Below are 23,205 nucleotides of genomic sequence, written 5' to 3'. Positions count from 1 at the left end.
ACATGAACATTTTTTCAAAAGTTGATGTTTGATGCCATAACAAAATGAGCTGCTGTCCTCACACCATCCTGACATTTTGCTGTGGTCGTGAGGCAGTTATATTTGATGCATCTCATCTTAAATCAGACACGAATACCCATCAAGCAAAACCTTAAGAAGGACTCAAAACCTGATATGATTAGTAAGGACAAACTTCAGGACAAAATACTTTTTTTTTGTCTTAAACTAATCTCTTAGTCTTGGAGCCAGACAGATGGGTCACCTTTAATCTTGCTCTCTAACAAAATGAATAAACAAACGATTTTCTCTTTCTCTCTCCACATCCCTCCATTCTCTTTTAAAAATGCAATGCTAAGAACGGACAGATTGTTAATTATACAATGGTGAAACCAACTATAATCTGCCTTTATGTTGCAAAGAGAGCCTGCTGGAGCATTGCCTGCGGTCATAATAAAACCGGCTTCACTCATCCCTTGCACATATATAATGTCTTTGGATGGATCAATACCGTCTGTTTTGTTTGCAAACATTTTGTTTAATGAAGGAAAATTAACATAAAGTTTGTTTATTTATTACACGCAAGCTGTGCCTCGCTGCTAACTATCAATCACCCACAACTAACCACCCTGTTCGCTCAGAGAAACACGCAGCTGAAATTCATGGCGAAAATACCAACCAATACATCCAGCAGTAATGAATGCTTCACTAATGCGGCGGAGTAAATAAAAAAGGGCTGGATCATTAGTTAAATAAATAAACAAAGAAATGAACCTAGTAACTCCTAGGCTGGCATCGCCAGATGAAGTGTTTACTACACCTCATCACACACACTCTCTCTCTCTCTTTCTCTTTCTCTTTCTCTTTCTCTTTCTCTTTCTCTTTCTCTCTCTCTCTCTCTCTCTTTCTCTCTCTCTCTCTCTTCTCCCTTGGGGATAGCAGGATTAATTGCTGGGCTTTCGGTGGAGATTTAACAGATTACAATGGGTCTTACATCAACAAGACCAGGACTCAACTGTGTGCTTGTTTGCAGTTTGGTCCCTTGAAAGCAGATGTGTGAAGACGTCGAGTGCATGTGATAACAGCGAAACCGCTCCGTCGGGCTGCTATCAACTCCCAAACCTCCCAGATGTGCCTTTTCCTCCATTTCACTGCAGGAGTCTTTGTGCACCAGACCGCAATCAATAAGACACAATGGCAAAAACAATAAGAACGCCAAAGGAGCTGATGTCAGGGCACACGGTGTACAAGTTTAGAAGAAGAAGAAAAAAAATACAGCGATTTCATTTAACTCCTCTCTTCTTTCATTAAATTTTGTCCTTGGCTGGGGTGTGAGGGACTTTAGCACAGCTGGGGACCACTGAAGAGAAAGCAGCAAGAGATGAGAGGGAGGGAAGGAGGGAGAGAAAGGAGAAGATTCGAGAGAGGGAGGGAGGGAGGGAGGGAGACAGAGAAGGAGACAGAGGGAGAAGGATGTGTGTGTGTGTGTGTGTGTGTGTTTGTGTGTGAGAGAGAGAGAGAACGAGAGAGAAAGAGAGAGAGAGAGAGAGAGAGAGAGAGAGAGAGAGAGAGATGTACCTCGACCGACTCGAGATTCTCTCCGTTTCTCATCCATCTGTAGGACGGCTTGGGCTTGCCGGTGGCCTTGCACTCCCACACCAGAGACTCGTCGATGGCCTTCTGCACGTCCTGAGGAAGCTCGATCAGCTGGGGAGGGGCTGCAAGTGAACAGCACACAAACACAAGGGCCCACCATGATCACATGATCTGACATCGTAATTCTTCAGAGGCAGCGAGACACAGAGTAGTTTTCTCTGATACCTCACCCCCATTTTGCAAGTTGAAATAAAACATTGTTTAGATTAGATTGCTGGTGCCTTGTTGATATAAACACCCTCCTGTCGTTCTCATTTGCCAGTGTGGTAGATAGAGAGAGCCAGAAGGGAAATTACACGTAATGTATTACTTTGCCCATGACCAACGGTATGAAATAGCCCTACCCAGTCCCATTAAAGTAAAGTATGGTTTAATTATACATGAGCTCTATCGATTTCTATCTTTTAAGTGCATGTAAGTCAACCCTAGTTAATTATTTAGCAAAAACTGCGAAGCATATTGGGTACATCATTTATGTCACCTGATTAGATGAGGTGAATTGATAAACACATAAATAAAGCACATGCGAAGGAGGGAGGGAGAGAGAGAGAGAGAGATTTCTTGATTTATTTGATCATCTCATCTACTCGCAGATCAATTCTGTATAACTGGATTTGACTGCAAGCTACGGAGAATTAGTGGGCCGGGTCAAGCTTTTGCTTTCTACACCCACCTATACCCATGGGATGGATTCTCTAAGAAGGATTAAGCTGTATGTCGACACGAACCAATGTATCGCAGTTCATTAATACTATATATATGTCTGTGTGTGTGTGTGTCTGTGTGTGTGTGTGTGTGTGTGTATGTGTATGTTCGTGTGTGTGTGTGTGTATGTGTGCGTGTGCGTGTGTGTGTGTGTGTGTATATGTATGTGCGTACTATGGGTGCATGCGTGTGCAATAGTTTTGTTTTTATTCTTATGTGTATATGTGCATGGGGATGGGTGTGTGTTGGTGTGTCTCTCTCTGCGTCTGTGCTATGTGTGTGCCTGTACTTTAAAAAGCGCCTAAAGACATAGCCAAAGCAGTACTCCGAGAGTCCATTATCGCTAGTCATTTAGCATCACATCCGTGCCACTGCAGTCTTAACGCTATGTCCGCAGGCAGTGTCCCACCCGCCTCACCTCTGCGGACCCCACTCAGGCTGTTTATTCTCTCTCTCTCTCTCTCTCTCTCTCTCTCTCTCTCTCTCTCTCTCTCCTTCACTCTTTCTCTCCTTCATTCTCTTTCCCTCTCTGTCATGGCCATTCAGCCCATCGTTCATCCACTGTGAGTGTATTGACTTTGAGGGCCAGTGCCCCACATGAAAGCAGGTATCCCACGGCTGTGCCATCCTGAGCCTGTGGGCAGCCTGTCAGCCGCGGCACTCTGAATCAACTCAAGACAGGAGGGGAGGAGAGGAGGCCAGGGGTCAAATGAGAGCCTCACCTCACTCTCCTCATAGCTGGCCTCCCAAGGAATACTAATTAACCAGATCGTTTGGGCGTCCAACAGGGTTCACAAGATCACACCGGGAAATTGTTGTGCAAAATAACACTGCAACCACAACAGCTTTCCCTCCTTCCTGTTTGCAGCGGCTAGTTTTAATTTAAATGTATGTTCTATCCACTCAGGCTTCTGCTGGAGATGTAGACAGAATTTTGCTACATTAAAGGCAGTCTTGCAAAAGGGGGGTGGGGGTGCAGACACAATTATAGTTTTCCTTTCAAGTGGCCAAAGTAACATGAAAAAGGCCTAATCAGATACTCCACAAGTTACTGTAACAACACCACCAATATTAATCAGAAAAGGCCGCACTGAAACGTTCAGCCTGGAACTGCTTGCAATGCAGATGAGGCCTGGAGTGTGTATGTGTGTGTGTGTGTGTGTGTGTGTGTGTGTGTGTGCGCATGCTCGTCCCCCCACCCCCCACCCCCAACCCAGCTACCCACTAGGCTCCCCACCCGTCTGCCTCTACACCCCCTCCTCCAGTGCGGATGGAGGCTCTGCTGCCAGCTGCAGTGATAAACATGAGATACTCTTATCGATCCCCACCCCCCAATTCCCCCACTCTGCTGACCAATGTCTCAGCAGCTTAATTCCAGGGGACTTCAAAATAAGATTACAGATTTTTATCACCTGCCATCGCAGGGGCTGAGAGCGTACTGCCGCGCTGAAGAGGCCTGGCCCCGCAGCTAATCCTGACAAAAACACACCTCCAGGGCGCCACCGATGCTGCCGCTGCCGCCACAGCAATGGTGGCGACACGGCTACCTCCTTGTTTACCAGTGTAATGGTGTGGGTGGTGGTGGAGATGGTGGAGGCGGGTGGGGGTGGGGGTAGGGGTGGCGGAGAGCGTTGAGGAGCATTGTAAATAATGGCAAATTGTTTAATGCACAGAATGAGCTATGCCCCCAGCAGATGACAAGATCCTGACTTATGGACCGCAGCAGCAGGAGTGTGGAGAGGTGGAGGAGGAGGCGGAGAGGGGCTGAGTGTGTGGGAAGGAGGGGACCAATTGAATGGAGAGCGGTAGAGGTTGGCGGAAAAATCAAGAGATGGGTCGTAAATACAGCCCCGGCCTAAATATATGGCGCGAGATTAAAAGTCGGCGCATTAGTTACAATGCAACCGTTACCACAACGAAGCGCGAGGGGAAGGAAAGAAAAAAAAAACACAGAAACGACTATGTGGAACGACCATCGTGGATTCCATATTCCTGGGTTACCGTTCTATTAAAAGTATTATTATACCAATCAAAAGGCTCGTGTTTTCTACCGCTGTATCCTATAAATAGCGTTTTTTTCTATTGTCTCCGTTGCAGCATTTGGGACTCTCGGTGGCCCACATAGCTCAGAATATAAACAAAGAGACAACAAGGCTGCTAAACCAACGAGAGAGAGAGAAAGAAAGAGAGAGAGAGAGAGAGAGAGAGAGAAAGAGAGAGAGAGAGAGAGAGAGAGAGAGAACCCGGTGCAGGCTATTCTTGTAAATGGGCCATTGGGTATGCAGCAGAGAGGGACTCCGTGAGGGAGAATAAATCTCACTGGTCCGTTGCCTACAGGTACTTACTTAATAGGAAGCCGTCCTGTATGAGCAATACCTCTGGATGATTACCACAGTAGCGGGAAAGGTCCTGACCCTTCATTTAAAAGTCCATATTAAATATACTTTTCTTGGCATGGCTAGGAGCGACACATACACAGCAAGGATAACTGAGACTCTTGCGCTAATGGTCCTTTACATTAATCAGAATGAGTCAATCCCCCAAAATTCCACCCAATGCTGATTGGGCAAATATGTCATAGTGTTTGACTAATGCTCTGTGCAACTTCTATTCTAGCCTGGGCTTGGCACATCCTGAGAACACTGACGTGATACCGAGAAAAATGCCAAAAAATACCCTGGGGAGAGTGAATATGCTATCCATCCATCCATCTGCAGTGGCTAGCTAAGGAGGTAAGTAAGTCTGGTCATTACACAGCTATGGAGAAATCTTGATTGAGATTGTTCAATGTTTATCACAGTCAATCAAAATACCTGACATTGTGTTATTTGTAATTGTGAAATAGAATACTTCATTGCAGTCAAACAATTCGACTGGACCAGAGGTATGCCATGCCTGCACTTGCACTTCCTATGTGTGCCAAATCATTTTTGGTGGCGTCGGTGAATCAGTTACAAACCAGTAACTATTGCAATACACTCATGACTGTGATATTATGGCGAATATCAGCAGCCTCATGACTGAAACATAGATGTGCAGAGATGTACTGTAACAGCATGTGTTACTCTCTCATGTGCCAGCGCTCCTCTTTTGTACTCTTTCCATAGATATTTTTCTGAGACTCTAATAGACTGACAGCACAGAAAAATGCCTAATGAAACAAAAAAAAATAATCCACAATGACATAAATTACTGAACAACAACTGATTATGTGAATGAGGAAGTCCTAGCATATGTGCCTTAGGCCTACCCATAGTACATTTAACCACTCTGATCTGAAGCTCCGGCGGGTTTCAATCATCGCGCCATCTGGTTAAAACCCTAGATCGGGCACAGAGACAAGGTCAAGACCAAGGGCATTTCCTCATCCACTCTCTTTAATCTGGATAAAAATATTAGAGGCATCATTGCCGCGTGGGTTTAATCATGCTGATGCCCTCTTAAAATCACACAGCCATGTGGGGCGATTCTTGTGGTTTCGCAGACCAATGAGATTTGTTTGTGACGAGTCCTTGTCTGAGTGAGTCTGACACGGCAGCCTCTCTCTCTCTCTCTCTCTCTCTCTCTCTCTCGCTCTCTCTTTCTGGTTCAAATATTCATGCGCCCATGCCAGGATGGGATCACCTACCATAGAAAGACAGTTTGCCTTTCACCGCGTTCCTCCCTTTCGCATTCTCTGCTGTGCACTCGTAGATCCCGGCATCCTCCTGCTGGAAGTAGGGGATTTCCAGGACGCCGCTGGCTTTGCGCATGTCCACCTTCCGAGAGAAGAGGACGCCGTCCACCCTCCGCCATGTTATGGATGGGACCGGGCTGTTTGTGGGGACAAGAGGACAAGTGGTTCAAAAACACTAAAATGATTACATCTGAGGCAAAAAGGGTTTAGAATTACAGTGACACCATTTTGTCTTGTTCACGACACTATGTGCACCTCAGTAAAAAGGCTCCTTGCGACCTTTCAATGACAATCTCAGTAACATTTTGAGATGATCCTCCAGGTAACGTAGCGAAAATGAAATATATAAGGATAGAAATTCGATTCTAAAGACATGTTATTTTTAGAGGCCCATCTGCTCAACAGCATGATGAATCGAAGTTATACAGTGGCCCTTACAATGACTGCTTGAATTTAGAGTCTCAACGGTATCATCAGAGGTAGCCATGGTGCAGGTCTGTACTGTACCCATAAATCATGGTGTGTCAACCACACAGGACTTACTTTCCTAAGGCAAAACACTCCAGCTTCACAGTGGAGCCTTTGGCTACTGGAACCAGCTCTGGAAACTGCACTTCAATCTTTGGTTCATATTCACCCATCACACCTAGGAATAAAAAGAGAATGTGGAATGTGAAAAAGAAGACAATTTCAATAACACAAAATCCACACAAGGCATTTGAAGAACAGGGGGGGGGGGTAGACCTTTTTTCATAATGAAATACAAGAGCTCAGACTACTTGAGTTCTCTAAAAATAGCTTTCCAATCGTGGCTCTCTTAAGGCACTGTTCCTCATCACTCTGAAAGAAAGTGCCGCTCAAGAATCGGGGCCGCAGCAAACAATCTCAGGCTCATGTTTGAACTGCACACACACACACATACATGCACACACACACAAGCACACATGGATACACACACAAACACACACACACACACACACACACACACACACACACACACACACACATCAACCCTAATTTCGCAAGGCACATGTTATCTTGCCTCTCGCGCGGCTGTGAGAGCTAAGATCCTTATCTGCAGTGTCTGATGCAGCACGGTAGCCAAACTAGACCTGCTGTGAAAAGAGACAGGTTGAACAGACGTAATCGTCTCCTCCTGGAACCTTTTCTATGTGCCGCAAGCCAACTCTGACCCGCCCTGGAGCAGATAGCACAGAGAAAGACTGGCAACTCGATCGATTTGCGTTAGCTTTCGATAAAGAACAGATTATGTTTCCGCAGATTTTATAGTCCGAAAGAAACAGAGTCATTACAAAAAAATTGTTGAAAGAAAGGAGAAAAGCCATGTAAATAGAGGATTAGGGGTGGCAAACACACAAGCAGCCCTTTTTAAAGAAAAATCTCCCACAAATAAAAGCATAAACCCCAGGGCTTAGGAATATCTGTATTAAACAGACAGATCTGAGACCGCAGCTTGTTTTGCTTAATTATAATTCACACAAACATATGGTGCAACACGCCACTGCGTGCGCTGGTGTAAGCTAGGCAATTCCCACCTCACTTTTTTGAGTACAGACAGGAATAATACTCGGCGGCGGCACTTCAAGAACTGCTTATGTGAACAAGCGTCTGCTTTGGCCTCCGGAGAGGTAGAGGCTCCAGAGAGTCACGTACTGTAAACCGCGCTCCTCTGTGGGTGAGGCAGGGTGCTCAAATGGCGCGTTCCGCCGTGGCACTCTGATACAACGAACACACTGTTTTTTTTTTTATACAAGGGAAGCTACACAACCCCATTCTAGCAAATATATAAGCTGAGGTCTATGTCAAACACCACAATAATGTTCATCGGTCCATTAACAATGACTGAATTCTTCACCAGAGAAATACCCATACAGACAATAAGGCTGTCTCACAGTCTAGACATGTTTTGATATCTGTGTTCAGGCTCCGGATCCATTACACTACTGAATACTGTACACAACCCGTTTTGTTTGTGATGGAAGAAGACTTTACCTGCATGGACTGGAATGCAGTGCTGTATTAAACAAAAGAGTCAGTGTCTCATGTGTAACCTCGTGTATTTGAGCAAGACATACTGTATATGTTCTGGTCCATGACTATTCTGACAGTGATGAGTAGGGTTAGCAATGCAGTAACACAAACTATAAAATGTCTAAAGTAAACTATAGCATACATTTCTTCTACTGTCCCTTTAAGGCCTTATGTGGATGAGCATGGGGACTATTTTTAACTTAACCATATCAAAGCACAAACCAGAGGAGTTCACTTTAAGATCACCCTGAGACAAATGACCTTTTCATTAGGGAGCTTTTTGATAAGGCCAGCCTAGGAACAGCAAAACACATGCTACCAGGCCATCCTTAATTTGCAAAGAAACAGCTCATTAACCTTTGGTCATAATTTGTATTCCTAAAAGAAAAAAGAAAAAGCTAAGGCCATTGCTGGTGTTTTGATTTCTTATACTGATATTTAAGATGCCTCTCACTGAGCCGTCTTTTCTAGAAACATCTGGTAAACTATACCCAGAACAATACTACACACACACACACACACACACACACACACACACACACACACACACACACACACACACACACACACACACACACACACACACACACACACACAGTGCAGATGGTGACGTGAAAAAGGATTTGAAAAATGGGTCTCACCATCAGAGCGTAGCACTAGTGGAGTAGGAGGACCTTCTACCCTGGTCTTCGTGACGGTGTTGGTGACCACACAGGTGTAGTTGCCCACATCAGATGGCTCCACCTTGGCGATGTAGAGATTACCCGTCTCTTGGGATATGAATCGTCGACTGTCCTGTTTGACGACCGACGGGTACTTGTTAAAAATCCAGGAAAACGTCAGACCTGCCCATAACAAGAAAATACATTTCAGGATCTCTCATAGAAAAAACATGTGGCATGAAATCAAGACACAACTGAAGTTTACAGATCTGAAAAAAAAAAAACACAAACACAAAAAAAACACAAAATGCAAAATATATGTGTGTGGATGTTGCGTTATTCTCTCCTCTGCTCGAGTGTTGTTGCCGGGCAGCAGATGTGTGGTGTTCTCTAGAGCACTCTGCCCCCCCCGTGAACTGCCAAATTACCAGAGGGGCTTCATGCCAGGGTGAAAATGAATGTCAGTGTGGGTCAGTAAGATGATAACTAAGCTGCAGCACAAAAAAAATCGACTATATCAGGGATGAAATTACAGCTTGGGTAGTGTCTCAGGGTGTAAAACATCTTTTCTAATTTTGAAAAATGTAACAACCACAGTGAACCAAATAGCCATTTTCATTTTTTTCTATTTTCTACATAACAGGGAGGACCAACAGTGTCATTCAGTAAATATGATCACTACGGTAACAACAGTGTCATTCAGTAAATAAGATCACTACAGTAAGGCGCCTGTTATTCCTCCTTTTTATAAAATGTCAACATGCATGCATCTGTGTCAAGAATACAGAAAACAATGTAGTGTACACACTGTAATGTAAGCAAGGATTCTTTTTATATTTACATATGCATGTAATTCTCTTAGCCTAAGTTAAGGTCTGAAGGGTTAATAAAGGAGCATCAATGACAACAACGACAATAATTAAAGGTTGTGTAAGCGATTTATTTTAGATGCATTTTTTGTTATATTTCAATTTAATTCAATTCAATTTTATGTATTTACCATAAAAATATTACAATTTTCTCAAGACACTTTATACAGCCCAGGGCCTGATAGTTCTTGAAATTCTTGTTACATTTCCTGACAGCAATGAATAAATCAAATGCTCTAACAATAAAAATAAAACAAATCTGTCATCTTGGCCTGTATGAAATGATTGGATGGTGTACCTGCCTGTCCACCTACCTACCTGCACACTCTCTGCCTGTGCTAGGCAGACATATTGTTAAAGCTAGCGAAATAGTTGCACCAGAATGGCAGAGAAAGTGCAAGATGGCAGGGCTGTGTACCAAGGCCTCCATAGTTAACAAACACAAACACAGTCCGATATGTGGGTTATGGGAGTTGCGCAGGCATAGTTAACATAAGGAGCTGTAACCTAGCTCTTCAACCCAACACAGCCCCAACAGGTCATGAGGTTACAATGGCGACAACTGAGGGAGTTGAAAGGCCTGAAAAGTGACATCATGGTTGCTGTATTTCTGTTGGGCAAGTAATCTGGTTTGTTTTTTGGGGAATTTGTTATTTTCTGAACAATAACGTTAGTACGCTAGTAATCTATATGTTCACCTGCATTGTAACGTTACTTGTGAGCAAGTGTCATTTGAGCGTATTTATCTTTTCTTACTCTATATTGGCTTTGATGACGTTTTACGTGATTTAAGTTTATTTGTGAGTTTTTATAGTTGTGAGAATGGGACATGTAAATGAGACATGTGGTAGTTGGGTACGGTCAGTGATTGCAGCCATTTTCTGTGCTCCACTCCCCAAAGCTCTCTCTCGTGGACTCGTCCTTCAGCAGTAGTCAGACAGTGCGCATGTGTTTTGGAGGAGTGGCTTTGGAAGGGCCTGAAGGAAGGGCCTGGGATTTCTATGGTTGTATACTTCAGTTGTATCTAGCCTACTCTTGCTGGTTTCTCCAGCATATCACCTATTCTACCTTCAAAACAAGTCTTCTGGTAGTCTTATGGAAATGAAAATACTGTCTTTGAAATAACGTTGAGAAACAGCTTACTATGAATAATTCAGTAACTTAGTGATAGTATCATTGCTTCTGCTTCTGCTTCTGAGAAGTCATACATGATGTTTGTACAGTACATTAATTATATTAATATTCATTATATTATATTAATTAATTATATTACATAAATTACATGAATTAACTACAGAGCTCTAGAATAATTGAGTGTAAAGTGTTTACGGTACCTTTGAATGCTCTGTGGATAATATGCACACTACCCTGACATCCTGTGTGGTTATCAAGAAGACGACAGCTATTTGTTAAGGAAAAAACGAAATGCAACGGGCAATTAGCATCGAGCAAACTCTGACGCACGTGACATGGGTGGGTCAGCACACTGCTCCCACATGCCACACGATAGCTTTAGTTCATGCGCTACACATTTTGTTCGTTGCTTGTTGCTTTGCTTGTTGCTCGTCAAAGAAATGAACACCCAATAAGTTAATTGTCATGGAAATAAAAAAAAATCCACCTGCACAAAGCATGTCACGATGGCTGTTTGGCAACAAATACTATTTTGAGAGAATCACACCAGTATGTATGTTCTGCGTAGTGCTTCCATCCATGCTAGACAACTGGCAGCAAAGAGGTGCCAGGTTTTTTTTTGGAGCCCTTACATGATGAATTTGTAATGACAGGAGAATAAGTGGAAAGCTCCCGTGTTTTAAAGGATTGGCATTAAAACAACATGGGATTTTGTCTCTACATAGCTAGTGGTATACTGTGGGGCAACAGCAAGTCAAACTGTAAAGATTCTCATTCACAGGCATTCATCTGTAACGCACACCGTACCTGGAGAACTCATCAATGGCACTGATTAAGGCTTAGCTCTCTGAGTGTGTATGTGTGTGTGTGTGTGTGTGTGTGTGTGTGTGTGTGTGTGTGTTTGTGTATATATGTCTCTGAGCCCTCCTCGTGAAGCTTGGCTTTGCATGATAATCCGTCTCACCCTCTGGTTGCCGTGACGTTCCAATCAGCAGCCATGAAGCTCAGTGCCCTTCTAACTGACAGACACGTAGCGCCTCCCCCCCCGCTGGGCCTAATCAAACCTATTCACTCGTTAGCGGGCCAGTAATTAAACAAAACACTCTTGGAGGATTCCTTCCTTGGCCTCCCTCTGACTGGCTGGTCATTTATCACAGCGGGAACGGGATGCACACCAGCGCTCCGCTCCTCATCCCAGACCACAGAGGAGAGAGAGAGCGGGGGCCGAGCGCTCGTCCTCCAAGGACCGCGTCCACCTGGGCCCGGGCGCTATACTTACACACCAAAGGTGAGGGCCACAGAGAGTTGGGTTGAAAGGGGGGGGGAGGGGAGGGGAGTGGAGCAGTCTGTTCAAAAGCAGGCCACCTCTCCTCTCCTTTCTCCCCCACCTGCTGGGAGCAACACGCTTCCCTGCGCCTTTTTCTCTCATGGAGAGGCGCTCGCAGTCAGCGGGCGCTGGCAAGCAGAGTGTTAGCAACTGCACAGCACGCGCACGCTCCGAGGGGATGCCGGCGCCTCCCCGTCAGCGCTAATTTCTCCTGAGCGTCACTTTGATTCGCAGGAAGGGTTGATCTTATTTTTTTTATTTCTTTGAGCTTTCTTTGCTTCACTGCTCTTCTGTGGCATTTTTTTTTTCTTCCTTTCACAATCTCAGCTCAGGTATGAAACACATGCACAGCTGAATTCAGACTGTGGTGTACACCGCAGAAGGTAAACAGCAATTTCACCGTAATTGTTCATTATATTCCAGCATTGCTAATGGGTGGCTACGATCATGCTGCCATGCACCTGGTTTGATTGTTTACAGGTGGAAATAAGTGTTGTGTTTGAAAAGTCGCTGGCAATTACAGATGAACGGAAAGTAATTATGAGGGGACTCTTAATAGTCAAGGTCCTTGAGCACTGAAATATTAATGCAAATTAACAAAGTCCTTGTTTGTCAAGAAAGCACAAGGGTTCTTATTCCTGTATCCCATGAGAACATGCCTGTGCTACAGAATCTAAAGAATGAATCTGCACTAATAATAGAGTTAATGAACTAAGTTAACTTAGTGAAGCTTACATGTAGATGTATTTGTAAACCATCACCATGGTAACATGGCCTAAGCAACACTATTGCTTCAAACAGCAGCCCAAATCCAATATATACAGTATATACTGTATATATATATATATATATACACACACAACAAATAAATATTCTTGTTTGCCATGAATAGCAAATGCAGTCATTGACAGTCAAGGTTTGAAATAATGATGTATATATATATATATATATATATATATATACATATATTGGCAAATTCTGCCTACAGTACAACAGAGTACAATATATCTAAAACAACAAATTTGCCAAAAAAGCCAAACATTTTTATCTCCTTTTCCTTTTCCTTGACCAAGCTCAGCTGCCCAAGCAATTCTCACCATCCTAAAACAGAATACAAATGCTACATCGACTATTCCACACAGTGTGAAGGTGTCTAAGCGTCTCTCTCTCTCTATCTCTAAAAGATGATATGTAAGGGAAGTGGGAGTTTTCACTTTGAAGAGTCCCCAGAGAGACTTGTCAGATGCTGACAAAATACAGAGCACATTATGGCAGAGACTGCAAAGGTTGCAAAACCGTTCTGAGGAGTCAACATGAAATGAAAAAAGGCAGTAAAATATCCTAAATGACTTGCTGCAAATGTACAAACCAAGAGAAATAAATGAGGGGGGCTGCATTTCTCGGACAGAAATGCTGAAATTATGAAATTACTACAATCGAGTACAGTCAAGAGAATCTATCATAATATGGCCGGGCTTCCATCTGCAAGCTTGTAGACTTTGCTTAGAACTGGGCTCCATAACAAAAAAAAAAAAAAAACAGTAGCTTTCGACAAACATACAGACAGATAGATAGATAGATAGATAGATAGATAGATAGATCGATAGATAGATATATAGATATATAGATAGAAAGATCAATAGAGTACTTCATTTATCCCCAAAGGGAAATTTTAGTGTTGCAGCAGCAATTCACATACATGACAAAAAATATACATAACTTTAAAAAACACATGAAATGAGGTAGGTAAAAAGACAGTACACATAATTACAGTATATATATAATATATATAGTATATTGTATATAGTATGTATATATATATATATAGAGATATATGTACATATAGTTATATATATATATATATATATATATAGTTATGTATGTACGTATATACATAGCTATTCCTATACTATATCAAATATAATATTATTTATAAAATATAAAATATAATATATAAAATATAACATATATACTATTTATTACTATTTAATGTGCAATAGTCTGTGCAAATAAAATGTGCATTGTGCATTGTGCACGGCCACTCAGAGGAGTCTCCCATCCTGGCACAGAGGGGCTTCATTTTAGATGGCTGTTGCAGTGGGCAGGAATGACCTCTTGTCACGGTCCTTATTACAGCGGACCCGAAGGAGCCTCCGACTGAAGACGCTCTGCTGTCTGACCAGTACGTTAGGTATTAGTAGGTATTAGGTATTATTGTAAGGTCTGACCAGTAAGTTTAGGGATAAAAGCAAATTGATACGCTGCTATTTGGAGGTCAAATGTTGAATTCATGAGAAAATCCGAACACTTAGTAGAGAGACTTCTTATTTTCCCATTAGAAGTCTAATCAAAGTGCGGAGAGGAGCAAAGCAGTCTCTCTACAAAGGAGCGTCATGACCAGGGCAAACTGTTAGATCTAGGCTTAATGACAAATGATTTAAAATGCTTGCACAAGCATTCCTAATGTGTCTATTAGTGTCAGTGTTCTGAGCCAACAATTAAAAGCAGCCTCTTGGCTTTGCTTACAGCATCTAAAGCGATTAATATCTACACTCCACGGGACATTGCAAATCCCCCAACCACCCCCACCCCCCAGGCCCAGCCCAGCAGCAAGGCCCCCTGGGATACCTGTGCAGAGCCAGCGCTTTAAAAACACAATACATATTCATCTCAACGGGAAGAATAATTACTAGAAACAAAAGCAATGTAGGTCTGCATCAACAGACAAAACAACCCATCGATCAAAGCCATAGGCAGGGGTGGGTGGAATGTGGGTCCAATCACAATGGAAAGGCAGAGGTTATTGGGAAGTTTGTTTACGACAGGCCATATTCAGAGAGTCTGGGGTTGTGTCTGGGAGGAAAATCCTTTCATCCTCATTATGTATTATCAATGTCAGCTTCTAATAAATATTCATTCTGATGCAGCTGCCTGATCATCATCTGGTATTAATAATAAATGCAAAATTCCGTCTGACAACAATGTGTGAATTCTTAATTACTTTGCTCAACGCCGCATGCTGGGAATTATCTTAAAAAAAAAGCCAGAACAAAAAGGGTACTAATTGTTATGTTGAAAATTTAACAACCCCAAGTAGCGTTGAGTGAACACTAACTCATTACCCTTAGGATTCTGTGATTGTGGGGTGGGGGGTGGAGGGGTGGAGGGGTTGGAATGGGTGGCAGGGCATTTCACTTTGGGCCTATCGAACAGGTAGAACAACTCTAGCCCTTCATAAACAAACTCATGCTGCAAGCTAAGATGAATCTGCAACAAAAACAGTATATAAAAAATAAATAGGAACAACAACAAAAAAAGGCCACATAGCCACTCCGACTGTGCCACAGCGCAGAGCGCACTTCCCCTAAGTTCGCTCTAGGCTCAGAGAAATTTCCTCTTTGTCTTTTTTTCCCTTTCTTCTTTTTCTTTTTCTCCATGTCTCTTTACAAGAGCAGAGTGCACATGGTCCAGGGGCCGAGAAGGAGGAGGAGGAGGAGGAGGAGGAGGAGGAGGAGGAGGAAGAGATGAGGAAAAAGTTGCCCAGAGGAAGCTTCTCTATTCTTAGTGTGTCTCTGGTGAGGGAGAGGGGCGATTTCAGTCTTGAGTGCACCTAAAAAGGTCTCCCCTCCATTAGGAAATGGAGGTCAGCTGCATTAGGTCCTGCGCTAAACAGAGTAATTGAGTAATACAAAGACCACGGCTGGGTCACACAGGCAGCCCATTAATGTGGCATGCTCTGAGATGGGGGGAAAGAGAGAGAGAGAGTGAGAGATGGAGGGAGAGAGAGAGAGAGAGAGAGAGAGAGAGAGAGGGGTAGAGAAAGTGACAGGCTTTCAGCTCCCTGCACTGCCCTGATCCAAAGTGACTGAGGGAGCCGAGGGAAGATAATTTGATTCTCTAGTGCACTGAAAATGACACACATGTTCAAAACACACACACACAGTCACACACACTCACACACACACACACACACACACACACACACAATCATGCAAACACACACAATCACACAGTCACACATGCTGTCCAATATCTATTATTGCATGCACATTACTGAAATGTTTAGAGTGTCACTGTATGCCCACCTTCTTCAGATGCCGGTGCATTACAGTAATTACCTGACAGCATGAGAATGCTCCCAAATAACATTCCCGCAGGAACACCGGAGTGTCACAACACGGCCGGCCACGCAGAGATGTCGGGGTGATTCAGGCTGCTGGCCCTGCATCAGCCCCCTAACAGAGCACATCAGTCCTGGCCTCGACACAGCTCCTCCCTCCCCATGGCCGACCTCTTAAACGCAAAGGAGTGAGCCACCAAGAGAAGGGGGGGCGACAGAGCAAGGGGGTAGGAGCATGGCATTCGGAGAGAGTGGAGGGAACATGTGTAACTTCAAACCAGGGAGGATGACCACACTTCCCCCCCCCCCCCCCCTCACCGCCGCAGCTTTGAACGCCTGTGAAGCAATTGCTGGATGTATCGACTCGCTAGGCTGTCTGGGATCATATGCCACACTGGTCTTATCCTTTGAGGGAGAGTCAGAATTACAGTGACTGCATTTCAAGGGTGCACCTAGGCTGTTATGGCATATACTTCTATTACAACAAATGTTGACCTTGAGCAACCATGGCGTTTCTCGTAACGCCAACAATTGAAGGATACCGTATGATCACTGTATGGAAAAAGTAACAAATGCAAATAACAGAAGCCTATGTTGCTAACATAAAGGCTGTCTCCATTTGATATACCTTCAAGGCATCTGTGTCAAGCTTCCCACACGGGAGACTATGTTTCCATGTCGTCATCAATCATTCACTCGAGTGAATATTTCACGGCTTGATTTAATTTTGCCTGCCCTTCCCCTGACACTAGTGCTGCCCTAATCAGACCACGGCGTTCCGTCACTTGGTAACTGACAGATTGCGGAGCAAACTCGGCTTCCGTCTCCGCACCTCTCACATTTCCGCCGAGCCTCACACCCTCTCCCCAAATAGTGAATGAGAAGCAATTATTTTTTTGTTTATGAGAGTGTTGAATGTAATTAGAGCAACTGGGAAATGCTGGCCTGAGAATGTAAAAGAGAAGGCTGCTGCTTGGCCGCTCACACACACACACACACACACACACACACAAACATATATGTATACTTACACGCACACACACACGCACACACACACACACATATGCATACTTACGCACAGACACACACACACACACATATGCATACTTACGCACACAGACACACACGCACACATAGGCATACACACACACACACACACACACACACACACACACACACACACACACACACACACACACACACACACACACAGAAGAGGACCCAGCACTGTGCTGCTGGACCCTGAGTCATGATTGGTTGTTTTTTCCCTCTCAGAGCCAGGGGCGCAGGCTGTCCCCATGGGCCGTAGTCTCAGAGGCATGGGGGATGTGTGTGTGTGTGTGTTTACGCACTGGAACAGGAGGGCCCAGGGACGTGCTGTGGGACACGGGGCGCATGCACAAGGGCGCTGGAGTATACACACACACACACACACACACACACACACACACACACACACACACACACACACACACACACACACACACACATATAACATACACTTGTACATACACGCACACACAAAGGAAGATACATTTAGCCAACAGAAATATGTGCACAACAAAACAAACACATACACACATAGACTATCAAAGAGAGTGTCTTCACATGCTTCACATCCCCAATATACACACTGCTGAAGGGGAGCCTCTGTCTCAGAACATATCAGTGGCCTTGTTTGATAGGCTAGACGCTTCAGACGCTTCAAATGATGCAATACGGATTGTGTGAGATATCAGTGGAATCGCCACTGGTAGGGTGTCAAGGGGCGACTGCTGGGGCGACTGCCTGAGGGCTCACGCCTCAGGGAGATTTTGTACAGGCTATGATAAGGGAAAAACACGACCATTAATCAATATTACTGTTACTGTGTGTCTCTGAAAAGGTATGAACATCTTTACAGTAAGCAAGAACTACTCACTTACACTATATAAACGTATACGTTTCCCTTACCAGTCATATTATAGTAAAAGCAGTATATAACGGCAAAATGTGAAATAAATGTAAAAAATGTGAGATAAATACATCCAAATTCAGATATGAAACAAAGCTGAAAACTCATCAAATGTACCACAGAAAGCTCTTAACTCATCAAGCGCCCTCTTAACAGTACTCAAGACCACGTTCAGTTTCCATTAATGGGCTGATATTCCGGCTGCATCACAACATCCAATTACCAGTATTTTGTAAACCTTTACAATGATAACCTGAATCAGTTTCTGAAAACTGGGTTAAATTCTTCAAGCCATTCTTCAGGCTAGCAGACAAGTCGTTATATTGTTATTCATTGGCCAAACCATGAATCTAATCCCCCAGGTTTCCATTCTTGGAACCACTATTCATCTTTGACATGCTCCCACTAGGCTAACTCTTACTGTAATAGCAGATGACACTGAAATCTAAATGGCTCTGTAAAAAAACGAATATGGTATCTGATATGGAGTCACTGTATTAAAAAGACACTATAAAAATATAAATTTCTTAACTAAATGTTATCTTTGAACTCAACCGGTGAGAACCACTAGGCACAATGATGAGTTTAACGTTCTCTGGTGTCATATGACCGATGATGAAATACACATTTAGTTGTATCTCCAGCATCTGGTACGGTGCCACAGACTTTTTGTTGCTTTGCCGCACCTGCTCCAAAAGCCTCTCTGATATTTATAGTAGGGGCTGCCTTTCCACTTGTGCTAGTTTAACTGCGCTACTACGCTATTATTTGAGGGATTACATTAGCTACGGGAGCTACTTTTCCACGTGTATGTCAAAATGTTTGAGTACTGTCAATATTTCAGTGATGCTAAACGGGCTACACTACCACTCAGTCTAAATTCAGAGTAAATCTTTTTTTGTCTTTCAAGGTATGTTCGTATACTGAAAAACTACAGACCTAATTTTCTCCCAATTAGCCTTTTTAATGGTACTTCAGCCAACCCCTCTGGCAACTGTTTTACATTAGCCACCCATGCTGTCAACTGCTCAGCTGAAGTAACCCCAAGAGGAATTATGCGGCTGAAGCTCTACAAATCTCTGTTTATCATAATGTCCGTCCAGCCCAGAGCCTGGGTAAAGCCAGTGAGCTGTGTACCACCGTGCCACTGCGGGCCAGGCTGAGATGGCCTCTCACTTGAGCATAAGCACCATTTAAATGAGGTGAGTCAGTAGAAAATCCCCTCAGAAATATTCACGCTGTTCATCGCTGGCAGTGAAATAAGGCATGGCGGCCTCTGAAAACAGGTGTGGCAAATTACCATCTTTGAAGATTTGAATCTGAAAGAATGCCGTGCATCGTGTGGAAATCAGTCTGCACCTCTGACTACGCACCTCGGAGTCCTTTCAGGGTGTGGAGAGAGATAATGAAAAGTGATATCCCCCAATCTAATTGTGCATGAAGCCCTGGCAGCCCGATCTCAAATGTGCAAACAGCGTGGGCCACACATTAATACAAAGACGTGTGTGCGCGCACACACAAAAACACACACACACACACACACACACACACACAGACTCACACACACACACACACACACACACACACAGGCAAACTCATTGGCAAACAGATTCCCTGTACAGCCACATGAACACACAAACACACTCTCCCACAAGCTGCCCTGGCCTGGTTTACAAAGCTTATCAACTATTACTCTTGCAAATAATATTCCAATCTTAGACCTTCTCATGAGGCTTCCCTCTTCCTCTGCCTCTTATCCCTCCTCTTCACTTCACCTCTCTCTCTCTCTCTCTCTCTCTCTCTCTCTCTCTCTCTCTCTCTCTCTCTCTCTCTCTCTCTCTCTCTCTCTCTGCCTCTCCCCAGCCCCCGTCTCCCTGGCCCGTTGTAGATTATACACAGCTCAATCTGCATGTTGGAGTGGGCTCAGAGTGTGGCGGGTGGCTCGGGGAGAGACAGAGGGGAGAGGGGAGGGGAGCTGCTGGCCAGCTGTCTGCCTTGGCTGCCTGCTAGGAATTACGCATCCCCGGGCCAGACTGTCTGGCCGCCCATCCTATCCCATCCTAACCCAGCCTCGAGCTGCGGCTTCAGGGGGAACATCCTCAGGGCACCCCCCTCTCCTCCACCTCCACCTCCACCCACCCTCCTCCCCCCTCCACCTCCTCCTCATCCTCCTCTCCCTCCAGTCTTGGGGTCTATCACTTAAGACCTGAGAACATACGGTAATGAATAAGCCAGCGTTGCCACTGTTGCCACCGTGATGCTCGATAGAGAGAGGCGCCACCCAGCCGCGGTAGATGGGCCTTTTCATTATAGCATCCCGGGCGCCCACGAAGGACTCGCCGCGGCGACTGGCACGTCAGGGCGGGTCAGCGTCAACGTCAAACCTGCCGCCGTCTGTCTCTGCTCGGTGGACACGCTCTGTGTAGTTGGGACATGCGCTATGATTGCTCTGGAGAAGTGTCTGATGTTTAGTGCACAGGGCTCGCCATTCTCAGCTTTCTAATTTAGACCTCTTTTGCTTGGGGGGGTGGGGGGTTAACGTCTGGAGAATGTGCTACTGACAGGTTTCTTACTCCTCTCAGTGCCTCAGCATTTGATAAAGTGGTAAGGAAGAGTAAAGTTCCCAGTTTTCTGCCACTAACAGCATTTGGGAATTTAAAAGAACTTCTTTTCCAAAAACAAAACAAAACAAAGCAATAAAGAAAAACACAACTAGAAAAGACACTTAAGAGTGAATAAATAAAAAGTTTTACAGACTTAACCAGAACTATATGAAGGATAACAATGAAAATGCATGACACATTGTTATATTAACTTAATTCCCACACTATGTCCCTAACTGCAGACCAAACAGACCCAGATAAACCTAAGATTATAGTGTGAAGACAAAGTGCTGGGCTACTTATAGTATTACAATAGCATTACAGGCTTTATAGTCTGGGTCTGGTAATAATATGACACAAAGTCTCATACATCTAGTTCAAGATGAAACATTCTTTTAATTGACAACTTCCAAATGTCTCATCTCTCCTGACTCACCGCCGGACTGCATGCAGAGAGAACCCCTAAGGTCTGAAACATCACGATCAACTCGGAATGAAATCATTGCGGATCACCCCCCCCCCCAAAACCAAAGGTGGAATAGAGTTTCACAGAGTAGCCTACAAAAATAAATGAATGGAGAAGATATAGATATGCATGGTTGAAGAGGTCACTAAGCGAAACTCGTAGAGAAAGAGACTCAGTCACTGCAGTCAAATAGAAAATCTTACCCTGAATACCAAAACCCCCCAGGCACACCAATATGATCCTTAAGACAAATACATACAACACGCAAGATTAACATGCAAGATGACAACATCTTTTACCGTTATGTAATGAGGACTTAATGCCCTTGTTTATTTCTACTTTTCCTCTAGAATAGTCTTTGGAAATGTGTCAATCACGGTAAAAGCCAGTGAAAGCCAAAAGGTTCTGTTTAGACCTGGTGATGGAGAGAAGGCCTTGAGGGGGAAGAGAAGAGGGATAGTCCTATCTCTCTCTCAAAGCTGTCAGCACGCTAATTCACAGCCCAACTGGCAGGCAATTCTTTAGATTACCATGGGCTTGGGCTGCTTGAGATATTCACAGACACACAAATAGCAGAGAGGCAGGCCTTTCAGGGTGCATTTGTGCCTCGCCGCTTTTGTTGTCTCTGCAGCATAGTTTCTCCAGTGTTAAGCGAATGAGAGGACAAATATTTCTAAGGGGGAAAAAATCCCCAAAGCATCATGCTCGCATTGTCGTCTGGGCTCCAAAGAAATGCATTCAAAGAGTTGCGTGTTTTGTGTCTAAAGTTTTTCAGTTTTTTTTGTTTTGTTTTTTTGAGATCTTCCTCAGTGCAAAATGGAGATGACAACCCTGTGGTTCTCTGCAACATGCCGATAAAAAAAGTACAGAGCGGCTTTTCGACGCAGCCAAGAAACTAATCAGATACTCTTTTATCTCCCTGCTCTCTTTGACGCTGCTTACACGCTGTCTCAACGTTTGAGGTCTCATCCATCAAACCTGCTTTGTTTCCACTGATAGGACTTCCCATGTCCAGCACATATCAACACCATACCCTATCAGCGCCCTGTAATAATATACTACAGCAACATTTATAATGAATAAAAAAAAAGCCTTTCAATAGGCCCACACAAGAAAACCACTTTTGCCTACAAACCATGTCTAATCTTTGGAAAATATACTGTTGACAGAGGCAGGGGGAAAACAAGTTGTATTTTTTTTCCTCAATTTAGCATTTTCATGGCACCAGTGCTGGCTCCAGCTCCCAGCTCCCAGCGCTGCGTGGCTCGATTTTCAAAGCATTAATACACAAGTGAACCCTGGGATGTGGCACTTTCAAGGGCTGCATCTGCATATGGAGTTAATAAAGCGTTTTTGACCGAGCCGCACTGCCGCTGCCATTTATAAGCTACTAACACACACACACACACACACACACACACACACACACACACACACACGCCCGCTGCTGTGTTAATTAATTGAGGCCATCAAGCAGATAGGGGACTGTAAATGAACGCCTCTGTTTGGGGAGGTGACTATGGAAGGCCAATGAAGCGCGACGAGCCCGGTGACAGGGAGGATAGGAGCGAGGAAGCTGCTCAAGCCAAGGGAGAGCACCGCTGCGATGAGCAAGACTGTTAGGATCGGCCGGGTGAGGAGATGTCAGAAGGCAGAAGGCTAAAGAGAGAGGGCTGATTCAGTGGTGTCGCACAAATGGTGTGAGAACTTCTTTTGCCACCAGCGAGGAGCTGGAGTGAAGAGACACACACACACACACACACACACACACACGCACACTAACTCATATACACACACTCACACATACAATAACACAAACACACACGCAATAACACGCACACACACACACACACACACACACACACACACACACACACACACACACACTCACTCACACACACACACAAACACACACACTCTCACACACTCTCTCACACACACGCGCACACAGACATACACTAACACATGCATCGAGTCTCAAGTG

General features: G+C 44.2%; 1 protein-coding gene across 1 annotated transcript in view; it reads right to left on the bottom strand.

The window, feature by feature from the left end:
• cntn4 (contactin 4) overlaps positions 1–23,205 on the bottom strand; it is a 97,575-nt gene that overhangs the window by 32,564 nt on the left and 41,806 nt on the right. The window contains exons 6-9 of the mRNA XM_012838633.3: positions 8,728–8,931; positions 6,578–6,680; positions 5,987–6,171; positions 1,576–1,715 (exon numbers count right to left, since the gene is read on the bottom strand). Of these exons, the coding sequence (XP_012694087.2) occupies positions 1,576–1,715; positions 5,987–6,171; positions 6,578–6,680; positions 8,728–8,931 (632 nt within the window). The remainder of the gene's footprint in view (positions 1–1,575; positions 1,716–5,986; positions 6,172–6,577; positions 6,681–8,727; positions 8,932–23,205) is intronic.

Source organism: Clupea harengus, chromosome 5, assembly GCF_900700415.2.
Source record: "Clupea harengus chromosome 5, Ch_v2.0.2, whole genome shotgun sequence".
In the NCBI taxonomy this organism is placed as follows: domain Eukaryota; kingdom Metazoa; phylum Chordata; class Actinopteri; order Clupeiformes; family Clupeidae; genus Clupea; species Clupea harengus.
Note: the sequence above shows the minus strand (reverse complement) of the source record. Positions and strands in the feature narration are given on the sequence as shown.